Source organism: Thermobia domestica, chromosome 3 (genome assembly GCF_964235325.1).
Source record: "Thermobia domestica chromosome 3, izTheDome1.hap1.1, whole genome shotgun sequence".
In the NCBI taxonomy this organism is placed as follows: domain Eukaryota; kingdom Metazoa; phylum Arthropoda; class Insecta; order Zygentoma; family Lepismatidae; genus Thermobia; species Thermobia domestica.
The window spans coordinates 76,486,649-76,499,682 of NC_137456.1; the positions used below are offsets into that span (position 1 = coordinate 76,486,649).

General features: G+C 34.6%; 1 protein-coding gene across 1 annotated transcript in view; it reads right to left on the reverse strand.

Annotated features, from left to right (window-relative positions):
- Window positions 1-4,758: 4,758 nt before the first annotated feature.
- Ccz1 (vacuolar fusion protein CCZ1) overlaps window positions 4,759-13,034 on the reverse strand; it is a 33,629-nt gene continuing 25,353 nt past the window's right edge. Inside the window, exons 9-10 of the mRNA XM_081751137.1 lie at window positions 9,426-9,553; window positions 4,759-4,925 (exon numbers count right to left, since the gene is read on the reverse strand). Coding sequence (XP_081607263.1) covers window positions 4,870-4,925; window positions 9,426-9,553 — 184 coding nt within the window. The 3' untranslated portion in view covers window positions 4,759-4,869. The remainder of the gene's footprint in view (window positions 4,926-9,425; window positions 9,554-13,034) is intronic.

Consider the following 13,034-nt stretch of genomic DNA (forward strand, 5'->3'; position numbering starts at 1 on the left):
CAGATATGCTACCAATTAAACCATAATCTACTCTCTTTCCATTTTAAAGCACAGTAGGTGTTGAAAAATATTACGAGGGTATTTTCAAATATTTCCAGCCTCGCACTGAAATATTGTGCCACTGTTAATAAATTGTTCCTGGTATATAGGTCCATACATGGAACAAATATTGTATTAGTTTCAACTGTCTTGCTGCGTCAGTTCGTTGGAGGAAGTCATATGAATTAGACGCTGTGCTTTGAGTTTGCATACTACATAACAATGGTTCAGTCCACACGGGTGTGGTTGCCATTGTTGAAAGTCTGTGACTTCGAAAAGATTTATCACTCACCATACACCCTAGATATAGCACTGCAGCCACGACAACAGTATTATGGACTGGAGCATCGTCATGCAGTATGCCAGCTCAATACACAGCGACTGATCCAAATGACTCCCTCCATGCAACTGAAGCAGCTAGACGGTTGAAACTGATACATTATATCCACCACAGATGGCACTATAAGCCATAAATGCCTTACCGCCCTTTCACATTATCCGTTTCCGGCGAATTGCCGGACAAGGTAGAAAGACATTGCAAGCAATGGAGCTTTTCACATATGTGCGGTGGTCACCGGACATTTATCCGGCGAGCAAAAACAACCGTTATTATTAATTGCGCGATATTTCACTGTCAAACCTGAAACTTTTGGAAATACCATCTAATGGTTACAAAAAGCTTAAAAATATAACCCTATTGACAAATCTGAAAGTACATTTCAATCTTATGCTTATATTTGTTTCAATTTTACCTTTTGATAAACATACGAGAACTTCTTTAAAAAATAGGTGTTCAACTTTTTATGAACATGACTGTACACTTACTTGAGTAAATAACTTCTGCGATTTCACCATAGATTTTAGTAATGTAAAGAGAAGAAATATATTTAACTGATCAATTTGTTTAGACGACATCAATGAGAAAAATATAATATTTTTGATGTGCCTCTAAATATACAAAATATAATAGGATAATAACAAAGATACCTAATTTACACCATCTTTCCTCGTCGGGTGAAGTGTGTAAGAGGCAGGTGTCAACTTTTTATTTTTTTAGATTTAATTTTAGAAAATGCTAAATATTGCGTAATTTTGTTGAAAATATATACCTTATAAGTAAACCTCATATTTTGTAAATTACATTTGTCAAATACCACTATGTACAGTACAGACCTATGACTGTAATAAATGTTGACTATTAACCCAGAGAGAATCTGAAAGTATTTTCTGATTTGTTTCCAGAAATATATGGCATTTACAAACTGCGTCGCATGTTCCCCACGACCTCCTATAATCTTATTGTGGACAGAGTAAATAGAGATTATATGAGTTGACATGGCAGCAATTTTGACGGTAGCTAGAAATTGTTTCGGATATCTTGATTGGCTAATCGTTTGTTTCCGTGTTCTTCATTCGACATTCAATTCTCTATTGGAGAATAGGTTGTTACTACTCACATAATTTCCATTTACTCTGGTTGTAGAGTTGCGGAGATCTCACACCTACTTAGTTGCACACAAGATATGCTTCAAGCCGTCGTCCACAGTTCAAAATTACTGGGCTCTTATTATACTGAAATTACATTTTACTTCGGTTTTCTTATATGCAGTAGATGTGACAAAATTTTTATATGAATGGACTTTCTAAAAACCTACTTGATGATTCTAGAAAATCCCGAATACTGAGAGTGGGATCGTCGTAGTAAGACCACAACATAGTAGATGTATAAGATCTTACGAGAAAGACCAGATCTAATTTAAAACTAGACAAGAACTTAGCAATAATGCCCATACTGCCCAGGTATTCGCTTTAACACATCAACTAACAATGCATCAATGTAAAGTATTTTGACATAGGAAAAAAAAATCTTAACGAAGGTCAAGAAATTGTAAGTAGAAAATTCCAATACAGAAAAGCAAAAATAGCGGCAAAGAAGCCAGAGTATTGAATACAGATCATCACTGTATTTGTACCGAACAGTACAGTAGCGAAAGAGATGGACTCTACTCAACTTCCCAAAGCTTTTCCTGCATTTACTTTTTAACCTGATTCTTTTTGTTTAACGTTCAACGATTATGCCCTGAGCCTAAGGGAGACGGTGATGAAAAGTGGAACTTAAAAAAGTGGAAGAAACTGGGAGAACTCCGATAAAATCCACCACAGATGGTGTTTGTCTACTACTGCGGAGCTGGGATCGAACCAGGGAACCTGTTATAAACACTCTACTGCGGGCCCACACCTTGGTAGATAAACGAATAAATGCATACACTAATTTTCTCACGAAATCGACCATACCGGTAATATTTTGCTTCAGGCTGCTCACAACCGATTTTTAGTCCTTCTAGATTTTGCAAAGAATGTTCCCCAATACGCTTCCTTTCAAATATTGTTTCATAATGTCCTTTAGATATTGGAGTATGTATATAATACATTTATACTGTATATAGCAGCATTCTGCAATGGCTGACTGATAACTTTCAACTACTACAATACTTATTCAGGCTTTCTAAATATTTTGAAAAAATTAAAATTGAACTAACACCACGCCAAAATATCGTTTTACTGTGAAACATCACACAAACAGTGTTTTTATCATAACTTGCTACAGCAGCCAGTAAAATTCAAATCTATAACATGAGAAAAACTTAACAATATTTGCCTCCCATAATTCAGATTCAGTTTTTTATTTGGTGATTATTTTAAAGTTACAAACATAGAAAAGAAAATTTAAATAAAAAGCAGTGTCACGTGTACACCGCGTGAAGAAGTTTGGTTTGTATGATGATTTTCTCAATACGAAAACCAGAAGTGGGGTTTCTACCAATTCTGATTTTAGAATAAAGTTATGAAGATAAAATGTATTCTTGACACGCTTAATCGATTCCAAAAAACGCTTCTCGCTAGATTTTAATGACGAGTATACGGAAATCAACGTTACAACCGGATGGTTCATATCTGTCGCTTCTGGTTTGAATAGAGCTAAGAGAGATGGCACCTATTCTTAGAATGCTTAACTGATTTAGAACAAGCTTCTTGGTATCTCTTATCATTTCTGCTCTTTGTAAAACAATATTGTAACGAAAGTTGTAATGAATTTCTACCACTTCCGGTTTTAGTAGAGTGTTAAGGATAGAGACGAATGTATTTTTGGGACGTTTAATCGTTTAATAGATTGCAAAAACCAACTTCTCGTTATTTATTATGGTTTTTGCTCTATAGTGATCAACGTTGAAACCGGAAATGCTTGATTTCTACCACTTCCGGTTAAAATATAATCTTCATTAATAAACTAGAATCTTAACTTTTCTTAACTAGATCGAACCAGAGACCCCAAGCACCGGAGGTGAACGCTCTACCACTGAGCTACCGTGCCCCCCAAGATTTGCAAGAGCAAAACTATGAACTGATTGACACACGGACAAAGTAAATAAAGAGAATTCGGTAATCAAAACTCTTTAAAAAAGGAAAAACAACCAAGACGAAGAATATGTTAACAAGAAAATACGACGTTTTGAATAAGTAAATCATAGTTACTGTGTCAAAATGGCGATTCTTAAACTAAGTTCCCTTTGATCTTGTACCGTTATATAACTTCTTTTACTGTCGTTTCCATTATTAGTAACTTATACAGAATCTCAGAATAAGTCCGAATATAAGTAACAAACTGAATTGCAGGATGGAACTATGGTTAAGTTTTCATGTTAATTCGATTGTCATTCTGCTCATTAATTGTAGAAATACTGAACACTTTATATTGTTTGTTTCTTCAAGAAATCCGGGATAAATGGCTAATTTACGCGCACTTTCATGTTAACTTTGTGAAAAACATGACATAATGAATAAAATATTCTTACCTTGTGTATCTTGTTTGGGGAACTATTTATTATATAATTTCAACGTGTTCTGACATTTTCTTCAGTACCTCTTAAAACTTGTACAACCAATACCAGAATCTTCCTTACACAAATCATAGCAAAATAAGTATAATTGAAGATATATTATCGAGATTCCAGAAAGGAAAGAAAGAAAAAACTAAAGATCTCTTAATACACTTAAGTAACATATTCTTGAAGAATTATGGTGTGCCACTTTAATGTATTCGAACTTCTGCTCAGGATTGTACAGTCATAACAAAATCCTATTCCTTCAGTGAAAATTAAGAAAAGAAAACAAATTTCAGAATAGCTTTGAATAACGCATTAACAGCATTTCACAATTCCTTAATGGTTTCCAGAAATATAACATCACTACATAACAAAAAGAAAGAAAGAAATGTGTATTAAATATAATATTTGTTAAATGGACATATCTTTTGTGGTTGATTGTACAATACCTTGTATAGGGTGCATCATAAAGAACTTCACTATTACAACTTTGTAAATTCACATAAGTTTATTAAGACACTTTGCAGAGCTAATTTGGTGTCATTTTGTAGCAAAACAGATCGAGTTTTAACTCATGTAATGCATGGTACCAATAGCAAGAAGGCGCACCGCTGCACTACCCATGATTTCCTCAATAACCATTTCCTGATAAATGCATAAGTTACCAATGAAAAGTCGCATTCAACCTCTTAGAAAAAAAAGCTACAACATGATAAGGAAACAAGCTCTATGAGAAGTCTGAATAATTTATATAGATTTACAAAGTTGACAACTCCTTTGTAAAGCACTATATTATTAAGGAATAAATAAATAAATAAATAAATAAAGATATGAATAAACTCTCTGTAAAATATTTATTAAATAAATTATGTACATGGTACACATCACACATATCAGATTTCTTCATAACTTTCTTGGTGTCTATGTAGCTGCTCCGTCCAATGATTTAATCATGGAAAAAGATGTAATTCAACTGACTGCCACACAATCGCTTTACTTCATCTAAAATACAAATAAAAGGAAGTAATGATTATATAAGCCAATAATTCCGAATAAGAAAGCATCAACATAAACAATGTACAGAGAAGTATATTACAAATACAGTATAACTTGATTGGAGTGTAACGTCCCTTTTCGCCATCGAGGTTTTGTGAGACGGGGTCTACCGTTTACAGTAGGATCTGAATCACTACTCGAGTTTGTATCCGAAGTAAGTTCCCCACCACGAATCGAAACAAAAAGCAGAAGTTCTACACTAACTATATATAAACTAGTAGAAAAGCTCTCTTATGGTTCAAGTTCGATTCACAGTGGGAGCTCATGTGACTGGGATCCCACATTAAGCTGTAGATTCATCTTACATATAGTCTCAATATTGGAAGGGAATAACATTCAAGGCTTCTCTCTCTCTCTTCCTTTATGAATTGTATTTTGTACCACATACCCTAGCGTTTAGGGGTACAATTGTGTACAATTTGAAGTTTATATGCCTACCAGTTTTCAGGATGTAATAAACTACAAAATTTAAAAAAAATAATTTTCTCTCTAAGGAATCATATTTCGTAAAAATTCCATCATAAAGATTCCCTAGAATTCAAGGAGAACGGTTGTACAAATTTCCAAGTTTCTATGCCCAACAGTTTCGGAAATCTTGAGGAGACGAAAAAAAAAAAAAAATCGAATAAATAAAAATCTCGACACCTTTTATCTTCAGTCTCGGATTCAACATTTACACAAATCTACGTGCAACAGGTTAAGACATTTACTAAACATTTAAAAAAAAAAAAAAAAAAAAAAAAAAAAAGATTCAAGCCTGTTTCTCTTTAGGGGTTGATTTCATAAAGCCCACCCCACGTTTCAAAAATAACGAGAAAAATTTACGACATCTGTCTCCGCTTACGTATCGAATTTTGTAAAATATATTCTCAGTCTCGAGTTAAGAAGAAAATGTCTACAAAATTTAAAGTTTCTACGTCTACAGTTTCGGAGGTCTGGTGATGAATGAATCAGTGGATTTACTCTATTATATGTACATAACTTCACCTCTATGATAGAGGAAGCAATCATTTTATAAGTTTCAACATCGGCTAAGTGATCAGTCGGTGCATATAATATTGAATGGCATTCTTGTGAAGAAATTACCACCTAGCGATGAACCTAGCTTCGATATACGTGGAAACGTGTATCACAATGTCAGGACCTTACTTATAAATAGTTGCATGCTACCAGATGACAGCAATTAAATTTAAAACGTTTAAAGTTCGTCTCAAGCGAAAACAGAATTTTAATTCCCGTGAAAATACATAAGGCTGAAGACAGCTTTAAACAGCCTTTATCAATATTCTTAGTTAGTTATATCACATCCTGCATGCATAACCACAAAACACTTGCTTCCACGTACGCAGTCACATGTTACTACATTTTTTCTACTTTTTCTCTTTAAGACCAGTGGACACTGTATGTTGTTCTTTGAGCAGAGGCTGTTGATGAATTCAGAATTATTGAAACCGTAGTATCATTACAACATGAGTGATGTATGTAAAAAGAAAAAAAAGGTAAAGAAAAGTGTTAGATGGACTAATGCTTATCAACATAATAATTCAATATTACGAAAATATTGGAACTTAATGACGATTAAAAAAAAAAAATTAAAAAGACTGATACTTAATTTCTAAAGATGTACACGCAAAAGTAGTTCTAACTACAAAAATTGATACTAAACACAATAAAAAGAGAATTGTGTTCTTAAAAAAGAGCCAAACCAAATCTAGATTTCTTCCTGATAGGCTTTCTTTATAATTTACTTTTAATTCAGTCAAATCATATTAAAATTTTTGAAACAATACTGTAATATCAGGTAACATGGCTTCTGTATGTTTCTCTCCACGTAGGTTAATAGTAAGGCATAAATATAATACAAGGGCCGTTTAAGGTTGACAAGGCTTTCTTTGCGTAAAATATTGATGAATCAATGTATCACTTTACTACTGCAGGACAGATGAATGATTCCTTATTAAGAGTAACAAGGAATCATTCATCTGTAAATACAGATAGCAGCGAGTAGTGTATATCTACTGTAGAACAGCGATGTAAAATGAAATTTCTTGTGAATGAGAAGGTGAAACCTGCTGAGGTTTTGCGTAGATTGCAAGCACAGTAAGGTGAACAAACACTGTCACCGGCAAGAGAGTACGAATGGTGTCAACAGTTTAGTGAAGGGCGAGACTTGCTAGAGGGACATGTTCGCCCAACTGCAGTCACCCCGGCGAATATCGCGCTGCGTTAATTACCTTCGAAGACTGGCGAGTAACGATACGTGCCATAGAATACAGAGTCAATATCAGTGTTGGCAGTGTGGAGATGATCATTTATAAGCATTTACTCTGTAAAGGTAAGAGGTATGCATGATGGGTGCTCCGTCATTTGATACTCCATCAGAAGGAGGGTTGATCTGTGAATAGCGTCCGATTTAGCTCCCAGTAATTTCCATTTGTTTGGCCTCTTAAAGAGAGCAGTATGTGTTTCCAGACAGATGAGTGTCATGCAGTGTTTGTAACACCAACCTACTTCTTTCTACATCAAAGGCATCAGTGAGATTTCACAACGATGGCAACTGTGTCTGGATGTTCGAGGAAAATATTTTGGGAAACTGACAGTTTGGTGCTTCTCTTAGGTATATTTCCTGTATATAAATAAAAGTCTTGGTCAATCTTGAACGACCCCTGTAGATTTTACTGTCACTAGTTGTTTTCCTCAACCCATTCGCCTGCTGTATACTATAGGTTCACCGCTAGAGAAATGGTATAATATTCCTCTGAAAACCATTTATGAAGTACGTGGAATGGTGGAAAACATTGCGCAAACTACTACTAATAGTGGCGCTAGTGTTTCGCTATTATAAAATTCGGAAGAATACACCTTTTTATGTTTCAATTATCTTTGATTGTATATTTAAGCCTATTTGTTTATTTTTCCACAGCAGTTTGAAGTAATGAAATGGGAGATTTGTGAGAAATTGAAATTTGTCGCGAATACTTTCCGGCAATGATGTTTAAGATATTAAATATAGTTTAAAACGAAACAATGCATCGAACAACTTCATTTGGCTTTTGAGAATAAAATACCATTCAATCGTGCATGACTTTTTACCAAATTCTAGCATTGTCGCACATTTCTCAATGATGACTTTAGTGAAAGTCGTCCATCCATGTCTGTTGTTGTCACTAATGTTGATGCAGTGAGTGAAATGATTGAGAGAGATTGGCATGTGACATACCGTAAGATTCAAGCATCCTTGAACATTGACATACAACTAATAATACAATTTTCCATGGTCACCTGAACGTATGGAAACTTTCAAGCTGGTAGATATAAAACTAGAATGAAACTCAATAGTGTAAAGAAATACATAAAAAAATTCAATCAATTGATTTCATTTGATTTTTAGTTTGGTGTTCCTTTCAACAGCGAGGTTATATGAGACAGGACCTACAGCTTAACGTGGGATCCGAACCACATGAGCTCTCACCGGGAATTGAAAACAACCTCCACGCTAAAGGCGCGTACGCTACCCACTTAGCCATGAGGGACCTCAATTCAACCGACTTAAGTCAAATTTGGTGTACTACATTGTTACAGGGTACTAAACTTGAATATATTCATACGAACCTGAAACTAAACAGCAATCCACTGTTTGGGTGTTTCAAAGTAAACCGAAACCAACAAAAGTTGCTCATTCGAACAGTGTTACCAAGCAAATGATTACTTGTTTCTTCGATTATACCGAACATGTGGCAACTATAGCTTTAGAAGATCGAAGGACTGTAAATGCTGACTGATAAAGAATTTCTCTGCCAGAGAACATCAATGGATTGCGTAAACAAACCAAATCGACACATCATTCTTCTTCAGGAACACGCCAGCTCCTACTCCGCACACCAACTTTTTTTTTTTTTTTTTTTTTGTCCAGTAAAAATGTCGAATTAACGACTAATTGTCCATACTCACCTGATTTACCACCTAATGATATTTTCTTCATACATGGAAAATTAGAGAAAACTAAATGCGTGATGTGAGTTCTGTCGCCTGAAGCAATGCAATCTGAGCAGCAGTTTGAGATGTAAAATGCTTTCAAAATTGCTTTGAGCGTATGCAAAAGTATATCGACCTACCGGGTGAATATTTTTAAGATCAATAAACCAATTTTCACATGTCTTTTTTTCATATTGACTGCAGAAACGTTTCCAGTAGTCCACGTATATGGCTCCATTCCACAATATATCAGAGTTGTTCTGTAAACTAACGGTGGTCCTACGCCATACTATGAAGGTGAAATGTACTTTCTTCAGGTGTTTTTATTATTTTGATAACCATCTGTATGCATATATACTGTATAAATTATATTTGAAGAAAACAGAGTATCATACTAATTAATTAATGGACTTCAAAAATGTAATATGACGTCACTATTTGTAAACTAATGTTATTACCAATACAACTTACCGTTAATTTCGATAAGATTTGCATTCTTTTGATGGATCACAACGTAGAACTCACGCAAATTGGAAACTTTTCCCACCACCCATGAATCACTCATAGTCTTAAGAATAGTCTCACCCGTAGTTGACATCCTGAAAAGACAAAGAATATTAAAAGCTTGTAAATGTCCAACATACTATATCTAGCACTTAGTGTGATCTTATTAGACTCAATATATGGAATATACAAAAATTGGAAAATTGAGATAGAAAAAAATCTGGGAGTACCTGGCTGAAATTTCGTTTACTTTTACTTGTGAAAATAAAATTACATGAAATTACTGCGACTTTACGGGATAACAATGTAAGGGGAATTGTTGCAGTAGGCAGATCAATTAAAGACAACTGGACAATTAAGGATTATTAAAAAAAAAAAAAAAAATGTTTCACGCAATGTATAAATTTAAGTGTTTCTTTCTTGAATTACACCGATTGTGAAACAGTAGAGAATTCGTTTATTTTGTGAGATTATTTCGACCAAAGACGATCGAACACTTCTACTTAAATCGGAACAAAGGCAGGTAAACAATTCCGGTTTTTACTTCGTAATCGTGATGTTCTGGGTTCGAATATCACTCTGACTCCGGTAGGTTTCCTTCAGTCACACCATGTGTATGTTGGAATATCAAGCTTGCCAATGCTAATGATATGGGAAAAAAAAAAAGAAAAAGAAAGAAAGAAAAAGAAAAAAACGGAAATCACGACGAAAAATTATACGAAGTTTCGTGAAGCTGTGAAAAGAAACATTTCAACTATTTCCTGGAACATTTGTGCACTTGGAACATTTTGAAAGAATAAATATTCACAATAACAATATTTCTACCTATTGAAAGGAACATTTCAATTATCCAATAGGTAGAAATAAAAAAAAAGAAGAAGAAAGAAAAATCACATGGAAATTACACCAATTGTTATAGGAACATAATTCTACTCTAAATATAACTAAATAGGTGTTATATCTTGTTAATCTGTTAATTGTCAATTTGTAACTATCTTGTTACAAAATTGTATACGAGTTTCTTGGTGTTTTCGTACGTAGCTCACCAGTACTAAGCAACGACCATATTGAGAGTGTAAAAAGGATCTGCATCAGAAAATCAGCGTTTGTAATTATACGTGCAAAGAATACTGATATACCTAAATAAATTATTTATAAGTCTAAAATCACTACTCCACAGAACTTTCTAATGAATATGCCGAAACTAGTTTATTTTTTGTTCCATTTTGAGGGTGTATATGAATACTTTTTGCGCTAACAGTATATTGTTTGATATCTTTAGACAATAAGCAGGAAAGGACGAAACACAGAATAGTCTCCATTCAATCACACTCCTGTGGAGACAAAAGGCCCTCCAACCACCCACACCTTATTTCCTTACGTTATTTTCACAAGTAGAAGTAGCAATGCCACAAAAATATAGGAAGTTTCCTTAAAATGTAGGAAATATAGCAGTTTATAGGAAGAGACGCAAATATATAGGAAAAATAGGAGCATTGGAAAGCCTCAATGTTGACCATGGTTAATTTTGTTCAAAAACTAAATCTTTTATTTTCTTGTTAATTGCTTCTTCAAAACATTTTAAATCCTGTTAATACATTAATATAACATCATGGATATATATTGGCAAATAAAGAACAATACCACATTTATCAAGATACGGAACTTAGTATAATTTCAGTCTTACTGATTTGTAGCTTCTCATACGCGGGTGACATATTGAAAGCATGCTTCAAAATTTAATTTAAGTTTAAAAAAGAACATGAAAAAAGGATTAATTCGAATTGATAATGAACAAATTAAAAGTCACTCATTCGTTAAGCAAATCCGGTACTTCTGGGATACCTATAACAGCGACTAAATAAATAAATAAATAAAAATAATAAATAAATAAAAGTGATATATATTCTATAGCGTCCATCAACGACCAATAGTTTCTGTGTTTAGTCACTTATCTCTAACCTCGCGTACTTCATGGATATATTCAGGAATTTTTCTTTTAAAATGAATAACTCTGTGCATCAGATTTTGGTAGTTCGTATAAATGCTGAATGTACAATCTTGTTTATATATAAGATTGCGCAGATTGAGCAGAGCAGAGCAACTAACTCCTAATGGTAAAATGATTTACTTTTCCAAACACACTAACACTTTTTCAAGGATTTACTCTTCCGAACATTTTTTTTTTTTTAAAGAACGGTTTTTAAATAATTAACAGTTCATGTTTTCTTTTCCTGTTTTATTTTATTCTTTACACACTTTCCTATTCTGATTTCTCTTTAAAAATATACAGGGTGGAACGGAAGTGGGCGTACCCCTAATTGGTGCTTTTTGACGGTTGTAGGTTTTACCCACATTTGTTTGGTGACATTGCTTCGCACTGTCTCGTAACATTGCTTGGCACTGTCTGGCAATATTGCTATCCATGTTCATTTGTTTTCTGCTGCTTTCTGCTTGGTAACAGTTATTTGCAGTGAAGTTTCGTGCAGACGTTTCCTGGCCGCTGGATTGGAAGAGATTGTGCATCTTCATCAGCTCTCTCTGCCTGGCCTCCAAGAAGTCTCGATCTGACGACATCAGACAATGCTCTCTGGGATTTCATAAACCAACAAGTAAGAAAAACTCGATATCACACAACGCAGAAATTACGAGCAGTTGTGGAACACTCCTTCATCCTCGTGACTCCGGAGTATCTCCGCAAAACATCTGCGAGAACTTGGCGCAGAATTCAGCTGTGTTACGACATGGATGCTGATCATACCGATGTTTATGACTCTTAAGACTTCAAGGTAACTGTGTACAGACATTCTACCATAACTAACACTATACTATTGAAATTAAAGGGAGGGTACGCCCACTTCCAGACCACCCTGATATTACTCCTGAAGATGGAAGCAATATAATTTATGAAAGTATTTGAAAAATGATTTTTTTAAGAATTTGTTTTTATGTCTTTTAAGGATTACTGGAGAAAGTACCTATGAGCTTTTATAATAATGGTATTTTTTAACATGCTGACAATGAATAAAAATTTACCATTATCACACTAAACCACAAAAATAAACTAATAAGCACTACCGCTAAATGTTTCACCACATATCTTGTCAGAACTGAAGCTATATGAAATGTGGACCTACAGCTTATTGAGGGATATGAACTACATGAGCTCCCACCGAGAATCGAACCCTGAACTCTCGCACCGAAAGCGTGTACGCTAAAATAAAGGGTTGGTTTGACCATATGAGTACTGAAAGAAGAAGAGGTAATTAACGAACTCAGGGGCCGCAGTAGCTCAGTGATAGAAGGTTCACCTCTGACGCGTAGGATCTCTGGTTCGATCCTAACTCCTCTCAAGTGGACTTTGTGGTCGATAACATGACATGGGTGAAGTTTTTCCAGTTTCCTCTCCCTTTCGTCATTCCACTGTTATCATCCAGTTCTTCTTTGGTCTGGACGCATAATCGTGGCTACGTAGCCAGTGGCACCAATTCTTAGCTGAATGAGGGGTCCGGTCGGACAGTCAAAAGACGAACTGTGCAGTCATACTCTCTGTGTGGAAGGCTCACTTCACAGTCT